The sequence below is a fragment of the Uranotaenia lowii genome, chromosome 2 (genome assembly GCF_029784155.1).
Source record: "Uranotaenia lowii strain MFRU-FL chromosome 2, ASM2978415v1, whole genome shotgun sequence".
NCBI classification, from domain to species: domain Eukaryota; kingdom Metazoa; phylum Arthropoda; class Insecta; order Diptera; family Culicidae; genus Uranotaenia; species Uranotaenia lowii.
The window spans coordinates 353,928,568-353,952,516 of NC_073692.1; the positions used below are offsets into that span (position 1 = coordinate 353,928,568).

Genomic DNA, 23,949 nt, shown 5'->3' on the forward strand with positions numbered 1-23,949 from the left:
CGAGAAAAGCATCGAAAGGAGGAAAGCGATGGATGACGATCATTTTCCAATGATGACAGGTTAGACTATCATGCGGTTTGTTCAATGCGGGGAAATTGTAACCCTTTGTAACCTTTAATAAGTTTCTTCAAGAATAGGAAAAAAAATTAATCGAAGAATGCATATACCCATGTGCATGCTTGGCATCGCTCCTCAGATTTGCCCGTTCAGAGTAAGAGCGTGTATTTTTTTCGCTGTGCTCTTCCCAAACGGAGAATCTTTAAAAAATTCTCAGTTACCTCCAGAGCGACCAAGCGTCCACCCAAGTGTGGGCAAGAGAAGCAAGCAAACTGAAGAAGTGCGTTCTCGGTGCAGATAAATTCGTTCGCACTCGGGCGAAAGGGAAGCTTTACAGAAAACTCAGTTTGTCTTCATCGGTTGCGTCTGGATCGATGTTTCGAAGTGCGTCAGAATTTACAATGCAGAACATAAATCTAACGGAACTAAATTAATAACGCCAAAGGTAGTTAAGATAGAATGCTGGTGTCTTCGACAACATTGCTCTGTATAATAAAGCGCATATTTTGAAATGAAATATAAAGTTTAGAGGTCCACCAATAGCGAGATATAAATCAAAACTTTCTTGATTAGCATTTTAGAGCTTAAGTTTTTTCTATAAAGTTATTTATCTCAATAAAATACACAACTTTGCTTAACATGTCAAAGTTCTACAATCTTAACCCAAGGAGATACGAAAGTTTTCTTCGGTCGAAACATATTAAAAGCGTAGCGGTAAAGGAGGATAAATCCTAAATTTTACGATTTGTGAAAGTTTTGCAATTTTATTACTAAAATTTGTCCCAGATCCCTGTGTAATTTTCACGGTTTGTTTAATAGTCAAAGATTTTTGGATAATTTTAGTAAATGTTACTTTGCGATTTGCTGCTTTTGTAAATTAATGCTACCCACGTACGATATTAAAAGTACAAAACATAATCCTTAGTATACAGCAATTTGCGGATGCCCGGATATTGTGAAAAACCTACTTGGATTTTGCCCAGTTTTATCCACATTATTTGGAAAATGAAACAAGAAAATCGGATTCAGTTTAAAATTGTTTGTCAAAAATTGGATTTGTGAAAGTTTGTTTCATCAAAAATCAAACCAAAACTTTCCTTCGTATGCTTTAAACCACAGAGAACAGACGTACAAGCTATCTCACGAAACTTGTGTAAAATTTCCAACGAACATTTTAACCAATTTTTCCTTTTTGGCTTAACCACCAGATGTCTCCAAATACGCCAAAGAGAACTGTGAAAATTTGATTTGTAACTTTTGAACGGCGCAATAGATGGCACTGTTTTAAGTCAAGATTCAACGTATTTTTTGGGTGTCAGCATTTGAAATTTTACACACTTTTTTAAAGATTTTTTGTTCGAGCTTGTACGTCTGTTCTCTGTGTTTAAACATAAATTTAACACTGCTGATGTGTTGCGACAAAAAAATGTACACTCAGAAAAATACTATTATGTAAGCCATAAGATTCTCTTCCCAAGCAACCAGAATTCCCTTAAAAAGGTTCCATAGAAGCTTAATCAGCTCTCGTTTGTGTCTGAAGAGAATGCTAATCAGCCCAAAATTTAAGTTCTTAAAGCTACTTTCAAGTTCGTTTAGGTGGCTGTAGAGAACGCTATTCAGCTTCTAAGAGAATGTCAAGAAACATCTACGTGCCGAAAAAAAAGTCCGATAGACAGATTGCTCTGACAACCACATGTCAGGTTGATAGGTTGCCGGTCTATCATGGTCTATCTCATTGATTTTAATTATATTGTTTTGATTACAAAAGCTGCTTACACGCCTAGAGAATTGAACCGCTGCTCTCTAGGTTGCAATGAAACTCACCAGCCTCTCGACCAATCCAGCAATAGTTAATTGCCACTGTAATGATAAGTATTTAAACTTAATGTCATTTGAGATGATTGAGTGGGTTGGTCAATAGAAGGTACCTTATTTCGTTCAAAGGACTTTCAGTACACAATATGAATCATAACAAAAATTCGCTTCATCAAAAATTTATTCAAATATCTTAACATTTATAAGAAAAATTCGAAAAATTCTTGAATTCCATTTGTCAATATCAGTACAGATATAAACAAAACAAATACCATGACAAGAAATTGACAGACAATTTTGACAATGTCGCTTAGAATTCCCATATAGGTTCTTTAAAACACCTTCAAGTATCTTAATGGTGCGCTTTAGAATGTTACGCGAACGTTATCGACCTTCTTGAAAAACATTTTTGACATGTCGCTTAGAATTCCCATATAGGTTCTTTAAAACACCTTCAAGTATCTTAATGGTGCGCTTTAGAATGTTACGCGAACGTTATCGACCTTCTTGAAAGAAGGTCCATTAAATGCGCTTAGAAGTTCCGTTATCGATATTTTAACCTTTCAAAGGGCGATGGAAGTTCCTGAGTAACTTTTACGCGACAAGAGTCACCTGAAGTTCCCGTAAAACATTTTTTCAGCCAAATGTGAACTTCGGAGTTCGGAGTTAAGTAAAAACGCGACTTTTGGTTGCTTGGGTTATGAAGTGGCGCCATTAAAAAAATTAATGAAATTCATAAGATTGTCTTATGACGCGAATGAATTATGAAGATGAACGCCTACTTCAATGAGAGGTTGTTGTTTTTCATAAGAGATTCTTATGGAAAAAGTAAATCACTTTCTAATAAGAAAAATTCTAGATATTTTATGCTGAAAACATTCACTTTATTGTTTGCCAAATTTGTTTAAAATTGAATCATTCATGGTCACCCTCAGCAGCGCATGAACAGACAGCTCCATCAATTTTTTTTTTGCCGCACCGTAATCTTCGACCTTTTGTTTTTTGCCGATCAGCTTGATGAAAAGTAAACAAATAATGCATTCTAGTTTACTAATATATTAAACGTTCACACCAAAAACATCAAATCGAACTTACCATTCCGGAGATAACAATAACATTTAATATTGAAGGGAAACTATAATAACTATGAACTGGCGATTTCTTCGTACTGTTAGATGATGAAAAAAACTGATGCTATGAATGAATGTGTTCATTATTTTTTCGCAAAGCCGTTTCTTCTATTTTTCATAAGAACATCGTATGAAAATTGAAAGAATTTCATAAGACTCTTATGAAACATTATTTTACACTCTAAAAAGCGGTTCATAAGATGCATCTTATGAAAATTATAATAAGAATTATCCTGAGTGTAAGTCGTTTTTCTTCACTAGATAAATGTCTGGAATTTCCTCAGATTTGACCGAATATTGCTCGGTTTTTGGAATGGAGAATTTTAGATTATTTACCCGGTTTTCACCATGTTTTTAATATAATTTGCCAGGAAGTGCCCGGCCCGGCTACGTACAAAAATAGTTCATACATAAACCTACATTGGACCTCTTCAACTGATGCACTGTTCCGCACTGCATTACGGCTTTTTTGAAGAAAACATTCCTGCATTGAAATCTTTCTGGCTTGATACACTGAGCTACTCAGCAGCGTCGCTAGAGCACAATTTTCTAGCCAGCTCCTTCTCTTATCTTTAGAGCGAGCGACGTCCACCCGACCGTCAGAGAAACCGCAATCGGGCGCACTCGGCAAAAAGATTTGTGAACGTTGATCGGCTGAGCAGTGCACTCGGAAACCGAAATGATAAAAGTGTAATTCGTTCTCTGCTCTGTTCTGTTTGCGAGGTGTTGGACAAGCATGCCCATGTGTTCAGATTTCACCTTCAAAAATTCAGAGCTCAAATTCAGAAAAAGAATTCAGATATGTCCTTGTTATTATCCTTTAAGACTCAGCCTATAAATTCAGCAAGAATATTGAAATAGCAGGAATCAATCGGATTGAATTCAAAATAAGATTGAGAACAAAAAAAAATGATTTGAAACTTTAGACTAGGAATCTATATTTAGCTCCATATTCAAATTTCTAATCCATATCTGGAATCAGAATACGGATTTTCGAAGAGTTAAGACTTTTGATCAAGATTCAGCTCTAAACATTTGATATTCCAACAATGTTTGGTTTCGAACTGAGATTCGGAATTCTGATCAGCAATAACTCGGATTGAAAATTCCGATCATGAATTCAAATGACTTACGTGCTTTCAAGAAAAAAACAGATTGAGAACTTAGGTGAAAAAAACTTATCGCTAATCAGACATGTGTTCCATCAGAATCAGAATTCAGACTTCATCAATTCATGATTGATATCAAGAATTGAGAATCAAAAATTCAATTCGGATTCAGGACGCAGCATTCTGATCAAGATATTTTTTCCTCAAATCCAGAATTGAGATTTAGACATTCAAATTCAAGACTAAAAATATCGATCCAGGTTCAGAATAGAATTTAGTTTAAAATTGAAAATCCAGAATTCAAAGAATTAACCTAGTACCTATCTAAATTTAAGCATCGTTTTTACCGGTTGTATACTGTTTACCGGAATTCCATTTACCGGAAAACCATTTACCGGACTGCTATTTACCAGAAATTCATTTACCGGAATGAACCATTTACCGGACTGACATTAACCGGAATGTACTATTTACCGGAATGCCATTTACCGGATTAAGAATTTTTAATCTATGATTGTAACTAATTTTTGGGTACTTCAATTGATTTTATGCTTACCAGTGTGGCATTTAAAAATCGTTTTGATATCCGACTCCTCACGCTGCGCGTTCGAACTTGAAAGACATCTTGTCCTTCACGCTGTCGCGTGGCGGACGGGGCTAAGGGATCACCCCTAGCTTCCACGCAGACCTATGAAGCCCCGACAGACCTAGACCAATGTAATAGGGCCGTCGCTTCCGACGGCGGGTCGGCGGCCACCTCGGATTTGGGACCTCGGCGGCTTTGTGCTGCTTCAGCCCCTTCATCCTCGGTGGTTGCGGCTTTGCCGCAAAGAATAGTATTTTGAAAACCCTATTTTATGTAAATAAGTTTTTTTTTTTCGAATTCTAGTTTGTAATGGTAATTCTGACGTGTTTTTTTTTTTTGAGAAAAGATAAATTCTGGCGAAAAAATTCTGGGGAAAGGTATCTTCTGCCGATTTTTTTTGGGGAAATGGGATACAACCCAAATTTATACGTATTACAGAAATTCCGGTAAATGGTAGTTCCGGTAAATGATTTTCCGGTACATGGTACAGTCCGGTAAGTGGTTTTCCGGTAAATGGTATAGTCCGGTAAATGGAATTCCGGTAAATAGTACATTCCGGTAAATGGTATTTCGGTAAATGGTACTTCCGGTAAATGGAATTCCGGTAAACAGTATACAACCGTTTTTACCAGATTCTTTAAAAAATATCAATTCAAAGTTTTTTTTTTTTGGAAATTCGTATAGGTATGTAGAAATCTTTATTTTAAATCGAGAAACAAAAATTTTATATCGCTTCAAAAAACGAACGAGTTAATTTTGAAACTTGACTTCAACCCTGGCCCCAAAACGTGGCGTTCGATGTAAACAAAAACAAACCGGTGCGCGCGGACGATTCCGTTGTTTCGCTACACCCAAAATAATTTTCACTTAAAAAATAAGTGACATCTGTAGTAAATTCTCGCCATACGTAATTTCATTTGAATTTTAAGTGATGGGTCAAGTGAATTCACTTAAGTGACCGGTCAAGTGAATTACACTATGACGTTCGAGTGAAATTTATCTGAATTTCTAAGTAAGTTTCTAGTTAATTATCTCTCGCGTTTTTAAATAAAAAAAAAAACATTTATAGAACAGCACTTCGATTTCAAATACTTACATTACGTTTTCGCCATAAATTTATTGGTTGGAAAATTCCATCGTAATCCCAAGGCAGATCGGTTACTGCGGATAGTGCGAATTCTAAATCTTCCCTGCTGCAAACCAGAAAATCTGTCCAGTTCAACCCACAAGCTGAAACATGATAACACCTTTAAATAACTTTTTCTCACATCACGTTTAACACAAACTACCGCCAAAATCGCCTATTAAAGAATTGGGAAAATCCAAATCCAGCACAAGCTTTAAACGCTGCTCTTTAGAATTTGTCATTTTGAACTCTGAAAATAAACACAATTACAACCCGACATTCACTTGAAACTCAAGTGATGGGAAAGTGAATATTTTTTCTCACTTCAAATTCAAGTGACGACAGAAGTGGATGTGGATGAATTCACTTGAAATTTAAGTGACTGCCAAGTGAAATGTATATGTCGCACTTGAATGGAAGAAAATCCCTGGATCCTTGTTTTTAAGTGAAAAATCATGTGTATTTTAAGAGTGAATTTGGGTTCAGTGTAGAATTTTTCGGTAAGTTTTATCTAGTTTGCAAACTTTTTTTGATTTTTTACAGCGGCTAGTTTCTTGTAGAGAATACCCAAGATGCCGGAAGACTCGGACATATACCATCATTTGAGGGCGGCAAACTGCTGCCGAATTTGTTGCTTGCGCTTTCTGAACGGTCGCACCGACGATTTTATCAACGTCGAAGCGGCACTCCTGAAGGTAACTTTTTGATCAGTTTTTGAATAATGTAATTAACAAAATGTTTCTGAATGTTCATGAAAATTTTTTCAGCGTAAAATATCCACCAGTGACACCAATCTTTCAGAGGAGCTAAATCAACCTTCCAAAAAACTAAAAGAAAATTGCTGCGTGGCCTGCCTGGGCCTATTTGAGCCGGACATCATGCAATCCATAGTTGATCAGGTCAAGGCGAGCAGCGATTTCAAAGAGTACGATTGTCAAGGTTTCAGCAGCTCGATATACTTGCCGATCGTGTTGCATTTGCGACAGCTTTCACTCTGGCTGTCGCTTTTGGAACAATTTCCAAACCACTACCAGAAGGACTCCCCGGCTCCAGATGTTTCTGTGAAGGACGCCTTTAGAATGATTCTCAATCGAAGATTGGAGCAATCCCTGGAACGAGAGTTTTCTGTCGAGGGAGTCACCGTGAATGTCTTCTTCAATTATGCCAATGAAGAACGGGATTTGAAGGTCCTGGAGAACGTTAAACCGGAAGTCTTCTCGCACCGTAAAACAAACAAACACACTAGAAAGGAGTTCATTACTAGAAATGCTTTCGAAAAACATTTCACACCTGAATCCATTAACTTGAATCGTTACAAGCAGCACATTCCGGTTCCACCGGAAGTAAGTGACGAATGTCTGGTACTGGATAAAATAAGTTTCAGAGGGCCGACGCTGTTCCTAGCAGGAAGGTATAATAAAATATCTCGAGAGCTTAGCCAAACTCCTTGGGTCATCGAAGGAAAGCGGAAGATGGAAAACAGTGTCCAAGAAATAATTGCTGAAGTTATTGCCCCATTCTATCGGGTACCCTGCGATAGTTTAATCTTTTCGTCGAGCGGTCGAGAGGATGTGGACGTTAGATGTCTCGGCGAAGGGCGACCTTTTGTGCTCGAGATTCCCAACGCATTTAAAGATTATTTGGATGAAGAAACTGCTGTTGTGATGGAAACTTCTATCGGTAAAACTGAACAGGTAATTATTCTTTTTTTTTCTCCTCAAATGATTTATATATCAGATTTTAACAGGTTGCAGTGAAAGACCTCCAACTAGTTCCTCGGGAAGAACTGGTTTACATCAAACATGGAGAAGAGGAGAAACGAAAGTTCTACCGGGCGCTGTGCGTCCTCGAACAACCGGTAACCGAACAAGTTCTTAAATCTCTCAACATTGAGGAACCCTTCCAAATCGAGCAATGGACTCCGCTACGGGTTCTCCATCGGCGACCTCTTTTGCCCCGACCGAGAACAATCCATAGCGTGAAAGCGATGGCATGTGCCCAAAACGATCTGCTGGTGGTGATCGATGTAGTGACGCAAGCCGGAACCTATATCAAAGAACTGGTGCACGGGGACTTTGGTCGATCGACGCCTAGCTTTCGGAGTATCATCGGTCAACCCATCGATATCCACGCTCTGGATGTGATGGCCATCGATTTGGATTGGCCCAAACGGTTAAGAAGATAAATTTGAATGTTTCATGACAGTTAGTGTTCTACGTCTATTAAATAAAGATTCAAACATTCAAACCTTTTTTTTTAATATTAAATATGAAATTTCTTTGAAATATTTTCCATATTATTTGACTACTTCTTTAACTTTACGAGGTTCAACGCAAGATTTGACTCCTAAAATCTCAGTAGGGTAAATGATCTTGAGCAAAACTAGTCTAAATCTGAACTTGAGCGGCAGTTACTTTACTATTTCCTAAGATCTAGGCAATGATTGTTTATGAATCTTTTCGAAATGCTGGAAAAAAAATTTTTCAAGATCTTTTCATATAAACATTGTCATTTTTTCTAAACGTGTAGGACTCTGACTCCTCCGAACTCACAAATAGTGTTGACTTAAGTCACCACTCAGCGCAACTACTCGATCTTCAAGTCGGGCGCTTTACTCACCCGAAGCGCAGATCGAGCTATAGACCGCCCTCATCAGGTCACACTCGCGGTTCAGGCGCAACAGTTCCCGAAACGCGTGTCGAACCCTAACACCTCCGGCAAGCCGTGCCTCTCAGACACTGACGTGTAAAACATGTCCCAGGTGATCGGCCCACCATTGGCCACTTTGCGCATCTACTCGTTTGCGAGTCGGGTCTATACCCACCGAAGCGCAAAACGAGTTGGCGATCGCTCTCCCTCTGGTCGAGTCCGCATATCAGGGTCATGACGCCCCGAAAGCGTGTTGGACCATCACATACACACCCAAGTACTGGTACCTAAGTACCCGGGTGCACCACTTCTTCCACGCGGGTTTGGCAGACCCGTCGACAGCCTCTAGTGGGTTTGGTGTAGTTCTATTGGCCGTACATCTCCAATACGCCGGACTTGCAGACACGTTTCCACTCTGCACCACGGGGAGGTGGAACTACGTCGCAGAGCTTATACCGTATTTGTATATACCGAGTGTTGCACTGGTGCACCACTAGGTGCTGTCAAATTAGACAGTCCTGTTTGTTCGGACAGTGTTGCACTGGTTTTGACCTGGTGTTGCACTGCCATCGGGCGGTAGTGCCCCGAAAATTTTGTCAGTGTTGCGAGACAGCGTGTGAGTGAGTGAGGTAGCAATACATTGGCGATGATTTGTATTTGTTTTTATCGGGTACGTTGGAACACTGAACGAGGGGAGAAAACAAATACGGTATAAGTATATCGAGCATTAATGTACTTGGTGTGTATCGATTACATCGTATCACTACTCGCATGATCTTATTTTGAATTCTTTGTAGGTGCTTTGTTTGTGTATCAGATACATGAAGTAAAATTGTAGCGCAATAGTCGAAGTGTGGCATAATAACAGATTTAACGTACATTTTCATGTCATTGATGTACAGTATAAATCACAAGGAACCCAAGAGACTTCCTTGGGGAATTCCTAGTTTATTTTCTCTGTATCGTGAGTAAAATGAACCATATTTTATTCGTTGCATTCTATTCTCCAAATAATTTTTAAACCAGCTTAACCATTGATGCCGATTTTTACCAATACTTCTAACAGCAGTAACCAATCAATAGTTTCGAATGCTCTCTTGAAGTCTAGAAACACAGCCACTATGTACAGTGCGGGGCAAAATAGAGTGTCCAAATTATTTTTTTTCATTTTCTTTTTTTTTTTCTAGTTAAAAATCAACGAAAACACATCGTAATCATTTTAAAATATTGTTTATTATGTTCTTTTCAATTTTTGTTAATGTTGCGCTGGTAAAAAAAGAAAGTTTTTTCTGATAGAAAAAACAGTTAATATTCCAAAAAAACAGGGGCAAAATAAAAAGTCCAGATCAGTACAGCTTCAAATAATACAAACTGAAGGCAAACAAGAACGATTTAATAATGGGTATGGCCTCTTTCAGCCTTCAACACCTTCTGCAAGCGCTTCGGCATACTTTCAACAAGGTTGTGCAAGTGTTGTGGGTCGAGTTCTTCCCACGCATGCTCCATGTTATTAATGCGTTTTTCTCCACTTCAAGAATGATTTTCTTGTCCGTTCTGGCATCCGTCTTGGGCTTCAGTCCTCTTCCCGGGAGATCCACCACCGATCCGAACGTTTTCATCTTCTTCATGATTTTTGATACCGCTGTCTTGCTGATTTCGTAGTGCTTGGCCACTTCCCGGTGCGTTTGGCCGTTATTCACATCACGAACAACTAGTTTCCGGATGGACAACGGAATGGAACCAGAAATGTATGCGTTCTCCATATTTTACAACTTATTAAAATGTAGACACCTGTTTGAATACTCCATTTTCCTGTTTTTCAATGGAAACTACAGTAGAACACTTCCACGTTTTAGGTATAACTTGCGTTGACTCAAGAAATAATCATCATCCGAGATTCGTTCGATCTTCAAGCCAAGAAAGAATTGGATGTCACCTAAGTCGCTAAACTCGAACACCTTCCGCAGTCCAAGGACCAACTTCTCGATCTTCGATGGATCCTCGCAGGGATCGACGTAGACTAGAATCTAGCACCAATGATCATTTTCGTGTTTCCGATAAAGACATATGTCTGCTTACACCGGTGATAGCTGTTGCCCAACAACTCGTCAAAAAGCTTCTGGATCTTTCTGCTTGCTTCAGGCAATACAAGCTTCGCTTCAGATTGCAAACTTTGTCTTCAGCCACTCCGAACAAACCCGCTTGGCTGACGCATTCTTGACGTCATAATGCTTTACAGCCATGCCTTTCTTGCCATCAATGTTCTGAATGTGGTTTGCTAAACGATCGGAGCAAACCAGGGGGATGACAATCCGGTTCTTCTTGCGAATAAGAATCTTCTTCTTTTTGTCTATCCATCGGGAGAAACGTTTATGGTGTTTTCCTCTCAAACAGTACAGAGTTGAAAAAGTCAAAATTTCAACCAATGAGGAACCAGAATGAATGTTGTGTTAGTGTGCAATCATTCATAATTCTCTAGGATTTGACATCAACTACGGTTCCTTGACAGCAAAATGTCAGGTTTGTTATGGGCCCACAAAATCGTGGGCCCGTAATTTTGATGGTTGTCAAAATCAATGACAAAGGATAGGGATGTCATCCCCCTGGAGCAAACACTTCGTCGTAGTCAGTTCCATACTGCTAATAGTTTTACAGCTCCAAATACAGTATGGTCTTGCCACGTGCGTTCCGATCCTTAACGGGATCAAGATCTTCCAGTGTTCCGCCTAGTTTTCTTCCTAGTTCCACTGCACCCCAAAAATATTCTACTCTAAAATATGTTTTTACGGCGAATTTCCAGGTACTCCAATTTCCCCTACCGACAAGCCTTTCGATTCCGGGATTTGAAGTCGACATCTTCCAGACTGGGCCCATAACCTCTTGTAAGTTAACGGCGTAATGAAACATGTCTGTTCAGATTCAGAAATTCAAAGTAACACTAAATATATTATAACTAGTCTAGAAGTTTCTTAAAAGTATTCCTAAGACTACTATGATGACAGTTTTCCTCAACAATAATCGTTCATGCTTCGAACAAAAACGTTGCGAGAATCATTGGCAGGTTAGGTAAAGCGGTAGTTGGATTATGTCTTCTTGTAGGAATCTGATCATTGCAGGAGATTTTAATTCCCACTTATCCGGCAACAATTTGACCTCGGAGGAATAAAAACTGATCGGAACGTACGCTGCATATGACAGCTTTAACGAAAATGTGTTGCAAATGAGAACGTTTTTGAATTAGCACTCCGCATTACTTTGTACAACTTCACACCTTCTTTCAAGGTGACATGGACTAATGGGATCAAATGTAGTCCATTTGTTGACCCATTCGCAATCTTCTTTGTACCTGCGAAGGTTAAAGTGCGTGTCCTCTGAATTATCTGTAGATTCAGCGATCAGATCGACCGAATGTTGATCCTAAATTAGTATTAACACGTTCGTCGCCACGGCACCCATATTCGGGTGACGGGTGTATTTCCTGGGAGGCCCCGTCACATCAAAAAGCGTGTGCCGCTCTCTTACTCGAGTTTACCGCTCAGCTTCGCCACACGTTTCAAATATGGGAGTTCTCCCTCTTTGCTTGCTCTCTCTGAAAATTTCTTTGGGCCTGGCTAGTAAAACTACCAAAATGAGCGTGGCGACGAACGTGTTAAAGGAGAAAATAAGACGCCGATTTCAAAAGGATTTGTTTACAATGCGTATTGGAAATGACTCCGGTGTATCTGTAGATGCTCAGAGAGCAGATACTTTCTACCTTAAAAAGAGTTTTAGGAAGATCTTCCATAATAACAACCACAAATCGTTCTGCGTGAAGCGCTCGGATCATCCCAAATGGAGGTATACACTTTTAAATGCGAAAGAGGAGCATAAGAAAACGTTAAAGGAAATCCGAAGAAAAAGAAATCATGGATTTCTTTAAAACCTCCACCGTAATCCTGTTGGAGAACGTGTCAATAGAACCTACCGCTACCTAAAGAGATTTCGAAAGATACAATCGAGATATCGCCATCATACAAATATTAAACTCTCCGATTGGTCATCCCAATCCACCTGTTCTGGAAGCTTTGTGCTCGACTTAGTGCCGGAGACGCTAGAATCTCTACTCTCTACCACCTTTTCACGAACACTTGGAGGGATTGAATCTATTGTTTAAAATATGAAAGGAGTTGATCACACTTCTTTGCAGTATTTCATCTCATAGTATCCGTTTGGAAAACGAATCATATCCCAGATGAATGGAAGAGTATCATCACAGTACCCATTTCTAAGGTTGTTACAGCTCCAATAACTGTTGATCAGTTTCGAAAAATTTTCTCAACTTGTCTGTCTTAGAAAATATTTTCGCTTGAGATTTGAAGAAGATGCAACAATTACAAACCTACCTACCTAAGGGTCCGGCGCCGATTGTCCGACGCATAGGGCTGCGAGATAAAAGATCTCCACTGCTGGCGATCCGGAGCCAGCGTCTTCACTTGCTGCCAGCCAAGGTTCTCGTCAACTGTGCGGATTTCAGCGGCTAGACTTCGCCGCCACGAGCTTTTGGGCCTGCCTCTTCTTCGATGCCCATCTGGATTCCAGTCAAGCGCCTCTCTGCAAATCTCGTTTTCATCTCTTCGCAGCATGTGCCCAATCCATCTCCACTTACGTTCCCGAATCTCGATTTCTAGCGCCTTTTGATGACACCGGCGATGAAGTTTAACGTTTGAGATCCAGTTGCCAGGCCACCAAGCGCGGATGATGTTCCGCAGGCAGCGATTCACAAAAACTTGCAGTTTTCGCGTCGTCACCGCATATGTGCACCAAGTTTCACACCCGTACAGCAATACGGATTTGACGTTTGAGTTGAAGATTAGGATCTTAGTTCGTAGAGAGATCTGGCGTGAGCGCCAGATGTTTCGGAGACTCGCAAACGCAACAATTACAAAGCTTTGAAAAATTATAATGATGAAAAAAAATACTTGCTTTTTGAAAATAATAATAGTCCTGTATTAAAATTTGTGGAAAAAAAATTAAATTAGGCGTAATCATCAATTAAAGTTAAAACACCGTAATTTGACCGCTTGCGGTACGTTTAGTGCTATAGTTGTACATATAACCAGCGTGATGATTGTTCTATAGTCAATCTTATTTGCATAAATGAATAAAAATTTGGAACTAAGAATTTCACACGGATGACTCATACCATTTTGAGTATTTTAACAATCGAAATACAAGCCACACAAATGTGTGCTGGCTGGCCTTTTAAAAAAAGACACTTGTACAATCAGTCAGTTATCGATGTTCTTCAAATACACACATATAGAGAGAGAGAACAATTTATACTCGTCATACCGCCAGTACAAACCAGCCGCATTACAGTCAGCAGTACTCCGTTGGCTAGCCGTTAGTAAACTTCGTGCAGTTAGACAAAGTGATTAATTGATAAGACGAACGCCAAAGTGACCGTGAAATAGTGAGGAATTTAAAGGCAAATCGTGAACGATACCTTTTGTGATCAGTTGCGATCTTCTTGAAGTTTATAGAAACGATCTGGCTGCACATCGAACTAACTGGAGGTCATCGATTGCGGATCGCTTAGCCAGCTTAGTCATGGCCACTATCCCGGTTTATTCTCCGGTAATGTTTTTTTTTTTTCAAAGGTTTAATCTAGTGAAGAATTAACGAATTTGTTATCTTTTCTAGACGGTTCCCTTCCTGGGTCTGATACCAGGTGGGCTAAGGCCTGGTAGCATGGTGCGCATCAAAGGGGTCATCAATAATCATGGAGAACGGTGAGTAGAATTTTAATAGTAGTACAACTAACGAAGGGTGGCAATGTTTAGATGCGTCACAGGTTACTCGAAAGATCGTGATGACTAATACCTGAGTACTGTCAGTGTTATTGCTAAATGGGGCTTTTTTGCGCTGAACAGCGGAACTGTTCTTATCAATTCAACTTAATCGCCCAACTGGTTGATAACGACGGCTATCTAATTTTGAGCAAAGAGTTCGATAAATTGTGGACTTTCTCTCGGTTCTCTTCATCGATAGGTGCCAAATTAATATTCAAACTGGAGCCGCTCTCAACCCACGGGACGATGTCCCACTTCACCTGAGCGTTCGGCCCAACGAAGGTGCCATCGTTCGTAACACACTTCAGAACCAGGTTTGGGGAACCGAGGAGCGTTACGGAGGTTGTCCGATACGTTACGGGCAGCATTTCGATGTGCTGGTGCTGGTCGAAGTGAATCAGTACAAAATCGCCATCAATGGAGTGCACTTTTGTACCTTCAATCACCGAATGCCGGTGCATACGGTGCGGTATGTGTCGATCAGTGGCAATTGTACCATAAACTCCATCACATCGGAAACTGATAGCGCCGGTGCTGGACCGAGCATTGGTGGTGTTGCTCCACCGTATCCGGGAATTGTACCTGGTAAGTGTTGTGAATACCGTACATTTCAAATCAAGAGTTGATTGAAATACAGAATGCAGATACAGAGCTCAGTTTCAGAGTCCTTATTATGGTCATACAAGAATTTGGTTTGGAATTTCAATTTTTTTTCGATTTTAGTTCTTTTTCCATCTTTATGGCATTCGCGACTTTGTTCACTCTAAGGCTCGAACTCGTCGACGTCGGTTCAGGAGCCAAGTGACTTGCCAACTGAGCTATATCACAAGCCCTTTGGAATTTAAAATTTTTGTAAAGAATATCGGATTAAGATTCAGCATTTATAGTTGAAATTTACCGAACGTTCGTTAATTTTACCGAATGCTAGTCAATTATTGTTCGGAATGTTGGTAATTTTTACGGAGGGTTCTGTAATTTCTACCGAGAATCCGGTAATTTTATCGGAAGTTCGGTGATTTTACCGAATAAAACATAAAAAATAGGAATGTAATTGAGGCCCTCAGAGTAAGCTTGCCAGATTGTCCGGATAATTAATACAAATTTTGACACTTCCACTAAATTCCACAAGGGCTAAGGAAGTTCGGTGTAAAAATTTATATCATAGCATATCGAAAATGTTCATTATTACAGAACATACCAACTCGTTGATTTCCGGTAACTGTGAAGCTGCATCCAGATTAATATCTTTTTTCTTTGAAAAATACGATTTGAACGCTGTTGATGTACTGCAACAACGAATATTTCAAGCGTTTTTGTCCGGATAATAGTGTTTGGGCACGGCCGATGGGGGGGTTCGGATTTCGGGGAATTTCTTTCCGTCTCCAGTCGACGGCATCCACCAACACAGGAACTCCAGGTAAGTCGCACAATTGATGGCACAGCAGCTGATCGCCCGCTCGGGGGGAAGATTTCGTTTGCACTTGGGGGTGTACGTTGATGTGTTTCAAAACACTTAGCAATTCAATTGCTTTTCTCTACCACTAGCTTTCGGATGCACTTATTGAACAGTCGCTTGATTGGACTTATTACTATTTATTAGCGAAGTGAAAAACCGTGCGTAGTATTCAACGTTACAATCTATTCTATTCTTAATTCTAAAAAATGGCTTACTTTCTAATTCTATAGGCGATTTCATACTCTCTCGAAGAAAGCTTTCATGTTGAGAGAGAGTTATGCTTATCCTAGGGTACATATACAAATAGTGGTGTTTTCGAGCAAATTAATTACAGTGTCAAGTGAACATAAATTAGACACATATTAAAACTAAGAGCGTGGATAGTATTTCCTGACCGGTACAGTACCGATCAGTAGAATAAAAATTTTGAGATCAAACAATAAGTAAACAATGGACCCATCGCTCAAATCAACCTTTGCTAATTTAGCAATCAAAATTTGAGAAATACACAGAAATGCTGATTCGACTCAAAACTTAAGTCTTTTTTATTAGTGATATTTACGGCTTATGTTCTTTCTTTCTTTAATACCTCATGTTTCTCCAACAATTTCCATCCCCTTCCAAAATTTGTATTGATTATATTTTAGTTTTAAAATAGCACTAACAAAAATCAAATTATCTCGGAAATGCGGGGAAATTTGTGAGTCAACACAACACAACCTGTCTGCGGGTCCGTGTCAATTGAGGCACTTAGGATCAGAGGGGTGCAAGTGATTTTTTATCAAAACTGAGATAAACTGTTTTTTGGATAGTTAAAGTATAGATTAACATTCTGTAGAAGACACAGGTCAAAAGGAAAATTATTTCGATATTGCTGATCCACTCTTTTTTTCTATTTCTGCGATAGCTGATTTGGGCTCCCGTAGGGTACCACTGTAAAAAAAATTACAGTATTCAAGAAAAAAATGAGCATTATTCTACATAAGGATTATTTATCGACTGAAATTAAATCGGATGAACAAGCGGAAAACATTTAAAGATGATTTAATAAAAAGTTGTCAAACAAACATGTATACCAAATATTATTATCGGATTATCTATTGTTTATAAAACAAAAAATTGTGTTTGCCTTGAGCTTGGTCAATCAGCGGTCGAAATCACGGAAAAATGAATAATAAAAAAAACTGTTTGCGATGGGGTCAATCAGCGGACAAATTCACGAAAAAAAAGAAAACGCTGTAGTTGTTTAAATAAGTTTAGAGTTCGACGACACGGTAGCGATCATTGATTGAATGTTGGATTTCGTGCTATGTTTTGCAATCGGAGTTATCCGTATAAAGTTTAACTGAAAAGCGGTTAGCGTGTAGAAAACCGACAGATTTTATACACCCACAATTCAGCCTCTGTGCCAATGGCGGCATCATTGGTACAAGGCATCATTGGTACAAGAAGATAACGCGATCGGTGCTGATTCGATTTGCTCCCACCGGCATTAAACTCCCAAGTGACCCGAATTGCGTATGTCTGAAAGAAACAAAATAAAAACGAATTCACATCCCTCCCTATCGCATCACAAGACGAAGAAGGATAGAAATAAATACCGGGCAACACCAGGCAGCCAGCGAACCGAGCACTGTGCGTGTGAATGTAGCAAAAGCAACAACAAAAACATCCTTCTAATTCAATCCCTTCAATCCACAGGCAAACAACCACGGCCAAGCTGTGCGTGTGTATGCAGTAAAAGCAACAAAAAAACACTGCTTCAATTCAATCTACCGGCAAACAACCCCGGCTAAGCTGTGCGTGTGTTTGTAGCAAAAGCAACAACAAAAACATTCCTTCGATTCACCAGCAAACAACCAACGGCCAAGCTGCCCGGCTTTAGCAGCTGTGTATATGTAGCGTGTGTATGTAATAGCAGGCAGTAAGCAAAGCACAGTTCTCATTCAATGGGTTTCCCGTTCCTTCACTCCCGTTCCCTTTCCCGTTTCCATCAAAAGACAAAGGAATGCATTGAAAGAAGGCCAAACGCCGGGAAGCCGCCGTTGTGCGTTTTTTTTGTGATTGATCGGTGACAGAAAGCCTATGACAAATATCCCTCATCCTGCATGAAGCGTGAATAGTACACTGGTTAAAATGCCGGACTGGCAAGACGCTTTGATTGGTAATATGAGTTCGATTCTCTCTACGGCGCTGTGGTTTTAATTTTTATTTTCTTGTTTCTGGGATGAGTTATCCAATAGGAAATAAATCCCATAAAATGTTTTTCTTGTTTCGCTTGAATGTAGTGGTCATCATTTTGGTTTGGAGCCGAGTCCTTATGCCAGTTACGGTTTTTCAAACATATCGTTTTCGGCACAGTGCACATTTCAGCGCATTATCGGCACAGAGATATGCTAAATAGGCATTGGATTTTTGCAACCTCTTCTATGGGTGTAGTCCTATTTGCAGCTGGTAGTGTTCGTGAAATTATGCTGGTTGTTTCATCAACACTTTTCATTTTTGGGACAATTAACCTCAAAAACGACCATGTGCGTCGACTGGCTGCCCGTTTTTTGTACCGAGAGTTTTTGAGGTTAATTGTCCCGTCTCATCTGTACACGCTCAGCAAGTGTGCGTAAGAAATGTCAAAAACAACTCTATACTGATTTGACAGATCGCACAAGTTTCGCAGTTATGAGTGCGCAGTCCAATTTTTTGCGATGCGAATGGTATTATTTCCTATAATAGATCATTATCCGTACACAACTCCTTTTTTTAACTTCTCATATACGATTTGTTACATTTTAACGACAACATAATTGAATTCGACCAGCATATAAAGTATCAAAGACGCATTTATCGCATCAAAAATGTTCGTCATGCCAAATTCGTTAATTCTCAGGCTATGGAAAAATGTGTTTTCAATAGTGTTCAATATTTTTTGTTTTGTCTGGGATTTTAACGCTCGTAATTAATTCAATCTCAATGAATACTAAGAATAATAATATTTCATTCCGATGACTTCATGTTTTGTCCTCTCTTGCAAAATAATGATTTGAAGATTGATTCAAGAATTTACTTCTTAACTTTTCAATGAAATTAGTGAGTAAGAGTGAATTTTTTAACTGTGTTTACTGCTTCGGCTAGCCTACCGCACGGAAGGCTACCGTCGCTCGATTAGAAATTTTCCCAGTAACCGCAATACTGTTAAGCTATTTATAAAAAAACGTGTCAATGAAAATCCTGTTTCGTTTGGTGTCAGAAGGGTGCAAGTGCACTTGCACTCTTCTGACACCAAAGGATTATACTTTTAGGCTGATTTCATTAGAACGTATACATGTTTGTCAGTTGAAAACAACATCATCTAGCTCCGACTAGGATTTTCTACTGGTTCTGACCAGGATAATCCAAAGTCCCCAGATAGAGAAGTGATGAAAATAGATTCAGGTGTAACTTCGTCGGCATGAAAATCTCATTGTTATGTATGTATACAAAAAATTCCAAAAAAAATTTTTATGGCAAATTTAGCTAATGCTAATAGGGATAAAAAAGCAGATACAAAACGCATTTAACAATAATTTTTTGGCAAATATATCTAAGAAAAATCTCTCGTATGAAAGCTCAGAGGATTCAGAGTTTTCGACAGGCTCTGATCATGATGTCACATACTATGCCACGGAACAAAATGAAACTTCGAAAAGTTCAGATGAGTCGTTGCGACAGGTAGTATATAAAATATTACATTAAGTCTTTTAAGGAATATTTACATAACTTTTAAGGAAAGAGGCCTGATTTAATTAGACCAAAAAAAGAAAAATTAAACATCCACGATTCTTCTGGAGAATCAGAAGTTGCTGCTGCTGCAGTTGCTAGCGAGAATGAAGCCATTCCTGGAGAGTCAACTGGCCATTCATCAAGACCACAAAAACGCCAACGAAATCAGGCAGACTGGAAACTCATCTTGCGAAAAAAGCTACGAAACCAAGGGAAGGAAATTAATTATCCATTAAGGAAAAAGAAAGATTGAAAGTTTTCAACAAATTCTGGGAATTAGGATAGTGGAATTTGCAAACCTCGTTCATTATGAGTTGCATAGAAATTTGAAGCCCGAAAAAGCAGAAAATTAAATGTGTGAACACAAACAAAATAAATAAAACATACTCGTTACATAGGGGAGGAGCGGGCTATATGCGCCTATTAAGCAAAACACTGATTTAATCAAATATCCCATCGAATATGTGTACAAAAACTATATACACGTGTGCAGGCATCTGTTTTCTATACATTGGAAAAAATTTTATGTTAAAATTTTCTTCTGATTCCAAGAAAACGATTTTATTGTAAGTGTTGTCTAAAATGCCGAACCTCAAACCGTGCGGGCTAAATGCGCCTATTTATGTTATGAACAAAATTTCTGTTTTTTGAGCAATATTTCCGTATTATTTCATTGAAACTGCTAGAAAGTAATAATTTCCGTACGACAAAGCTGAAGTTTTATAAAAATCTATGTACATTATGATTTTATAGAATAAAACAAAAGTTAGGGTTGCCATACTAGGGAGGCAGTTCATCCATGAGAAAAACTTGATCAAATCTGTTTTGAGATCTTCAATTCTCTCTTAAGATGCTATTCAGAGCTTAGATTTGAAGGTTCAATGATAAAAATCATTTATTTATTCTATTTAACCTGTTATTTTAGGATGGAGGCATTTTACAAACATGATGGGGGCATACAAAAACACTCTATTGTTCCACTATATAATCTTTATTAAACCTCCACAAAAGCTGAAATATGTTTAATTTCTTAAGTTCATTTGAGTAAGAAACAAAAACCATCCTAGTTTTTATTTTAAGCTTCTTTACGTATAATTTATAAAAGTCGAAATATTACATCAGAATGTATCAAAACCTTGTATGATTTTTTTAAATTTTTTTGAGTTTGTAAATTCATAAAATTTTTTCTTGCCTTATGTTCTAAGCGTATCACCCTCAAAATGCATTGGTCAGATAAGCTGTCTAGTCAACCATTTCATCAAACAGCCGTAGGGTCATTTAACCCGATAGGCCCATTTAGGAAACCTTTCCCCTACAGGTTCCAAAAGGATGCTATCATATTGTTTGGAGTCAGAGAGGTGCAAGTGTCATTCTTGGGATCAGAAGGATGCAAGTGAAAAATATCAATAAAAGTAGTTCGCCGTTTTAACATAAATATCGCAAAAACTTAGGTTTTTCTTTCAGAATCGTTCATTTTAGACCTCATGAGACACACTCCATCGAAAATTTAGTAGAAAAATTGATTCGATAATTTTGATTTAGAAAAAAAAACTTTGAGGCCCGTTTTCTCGAAATCATTATTTCGGCACTTGCACCCCTCTGATCCTAAGCGCCTCAATTAAAGAAATTTAAAAAACATGTGAAAAAAAACGCAAACATTCAATTTAATTATACTTTGAAAAAAAAAAATGGTTTGACAAATTTTAAGATTATAGAAGAATTTCAGTCTTAACACTTTAAATCCTGATCTGAAAAAAAATCACTCTAGATTACTCCAAACAGCTAAATAAGGAGTGTTTTCGAAAAAAATGCAACTCTTTGTTTTGTGAACAGTTTTTGAATTCATGAATGGGAATTGATGAAATTTTCAGTGAAACCACCTAGTGTGTATAAAATTAGGTGACAATTTGTCAAGAAGTTTGTGAGTTAGCGTCCAATACAGAAGCTCATTGACAACATTTTTGGGCAGGATCAAGAAAAATCCCAGTGGAAGCCCGAAAACAGCTGAAAATCAGCTATTAGACCAAAGTTCATATGGTAAATCGTTTAAGGACTCCTAGAGGACCTAACAATGAGCGAAAATTTGAATAAAAGTGAAGATTATTAGAAAATTTCAATAGATGAAGTGATAAAAAAGGTAAATACTTCTAACTGTTTCGGCTAGCTAACTGATGAAAAGGTTCATTTGTACAAGGAAGAAAAGCAGCAATAAAATTAGCAAAATACGGAGGTAAAATCATACGCGAAATATAAGGACCACTAGCGGGCACCTGACAGGACAGCCAGAAACTTTACGTTGAAAAGTTCAGCCAGTTTTTTCCGGAGATAAACAAGGAGAATCGTGCCATTACGCGAAGACTGTGGTGGAGTGATCAAAATTCAAATAGGTTGTTTTTGTGCCGAAGGAGGACAGGCGGGTTAATTTGTCATAACTTCGAACAAATTAAAAATGTTGAGTTGTTTTAAACCAGAACAGGAAACGCAATCAAAAATAGCCTTGATTTGGAAAAAGGAGTGGTTCATAGTATACATTTATAGATGGCGCACGTGGCGCCCAAAAACTAAAGTCGAAAAATTTCTTCATTGGACGTTACCTTAAAAAACCACTTGACAGAAAATTACAAAAAATTGCACACGTAAACATTACAATACTAGGCAGCTTCGCTGAAAGTTTTATTAATTTCCATCCATGCTTTCGAAAGTTATTCACAAAACAGAGTGTTGCATTATTTTTCGAATACAATACAGCCAAGAAAAGCAGCATGGGCAAAATAGGGCTCACTTTCCCTACTTGCCAACCACTAAACTGATTTTCACAAATTTAGACTTGTGAACTTCATGTTAGTCTAAATCCAAAGATTTTTTAGATAAATATTAATGTATAGAGGCAACTTTAAACAAAAAAGAAGCTCTCGTTTTTCAATGCTTGTACCGTGAAAGCACCAATGGCCGCGCACTTTCAACTTTAATCATTATTTTCTCCGAAATTCAACAACGAAAATTTTTATGATTCGCATTTTCTGATACCTATGCTAAGGATCTTTCATTTGCCATACGCGAAATAAATTTATTCTGCTTTTTGAGGTCAGGAAAAAATAAAAACAAACGTCGTTTTTGCCGGATGCCATTTTGTCTGTTGTCCTTAGCAAGTGAGCTATGCGGGTTCCTTTTTGTAATTCACTTTTTAGTGTTGAATTAGAGCACCTTGGCAAAAATTTCCTAACGTAAGTTATTTGTGGCTGTATAATGAATCAATTGTGAAAAAAGTGAATAGTTTGAAGTTTCTGTTGCGGAAAAATGACACTTTTGTTGTGCACGGCCATTGGTACACTTGATTTTCGAATGTTTCTATAATAGAGGCGAATCTACCAAGCAAGCCTCTCTAATAAAATAAATTAAAAAATTTGAATGTTTCTATCGCCGCGCACGGAAAGTCTTCTAGTATTTATCAGCAGTTAAACGTAAAGAAGTTCTTCGGAAGTTCACAAAGGTTGCATAAGATTCACAGGTAAGCTTTCCAATTAAAGTTTTCCATCATATAACCGGCTGAAACAACACAATTTTTAGAAACAATATCAGAAGAAATGATTAGAGCAAGTTCACTGGTTGAGATGGAGTTGGAAATTTCGAAGGTTTACAACACATTTGCCGTACACCGGTGTTGGGAAAATCTGATATTCGAACAGTTTCGCGCTGCAAAATTTGTATCGTATAACACTTTTTGGCTGAGGGTGATAGAAAAACACGATATTTTGCAACACCGAACCGAGTGATAGAGTCGGCGTTGCAATACAGTATTCGTGCATAAAACGCTTAGGTGCTGCCATCTATCTTATGCTCAAAACCTCAGTTGAGGGGAAAATAAAGGAAATTGAGCAATTTCAGGATTTAAACATAAAGTGATATTTTCTTTTTTTTTTAATCTTTTATCACTTAAATTGATACGAATTGCAATGAAGTTAATCAACTCGTTAAAATTTACAGCCAATTTTTTTCATGCCTTTGCCAATCGAATACATTTTGAGGCGCAGAGATGCCAGCTGGGTGAATAAATAAATTCTGTTTGTATGTTTTGTTTGAGCGGTTTTCGGGAGTAGGAAATTGTTTCGCTTTTTTATTTGAAAAAGATATTCCGTCGGAATGTCCGGTAACAAGTTCGGAACGCCTTTAATGGGTCCATCATCTTTAGAAAACGGAACCCTCGCTGTTGATTCGACAAGTGTCAATCATATCAAACGCAAGGCGTCGTATCGAAAGTAAAATTCAGCTTGTGTCTGAAATATCTATACTTTTTATTTGTCACTTACTTAATTATCACTTTGAAAATGAAAGTTTTAGAAAGACGATTTTCTCGAATAAAGACGATTTTGGAACATGTCAAAAACTGGTTTTTGACATTCTCACTTTTTGCTAAACCATTCTTGGGTGGTAAAT

General features: G+C 38.3%; 2 protein-coding genes across 2 annotated transcripts; both read left to right on the plus strand.

The window, feature by feature from the left end:
• The first annotated feature begins 6,383 nt into the window (after positions 1–6,383).
• On the plus strand, positions 6,384–8,034 carry LOC129745805 (putative tRNA pseudouridine synthase Pus10). The gene is made up of 3 exons (XM_055739159.1): positions 6,384–6,518; positions 6,591–7,517; positions 7,571–8,034. Exons 1-3 carry the CDS (start codon positions 6,396–6,398, stop codon positions 8,006–8,008), a joined length of 1,488 nt encoding a protein of 495 aa, XP_055595134.1. The 5' UTR covers positions 6,384–6,395; the 3' UTR covers positions 8,009–8,034.
• Positions 8,035–13,420: 5,386 nt separating this feature from the next.
• Positions 13,421–14,965, plus strand: LOC129745814 (galectin-4-like). Its single transcript, XM_055739175.1, has 3 exons — positions 13,421–14,088; positions 14,155–14,243; positions 14,503–14,965. The coding sequence occupies exons 1-3, from the start codon at positions 14,062–14,064 to the stop codon at positions 14,927–14,929; spliced, it is 543 nt and encodes a 180-aa protein (XP_055595150.1). The 5' UTR covers positions 13,421–14,061; the 3' UTR covers positions 14,930–14,965.
• Positions 14,966–23,949: the final 8,984 nt, after the last annotated feature.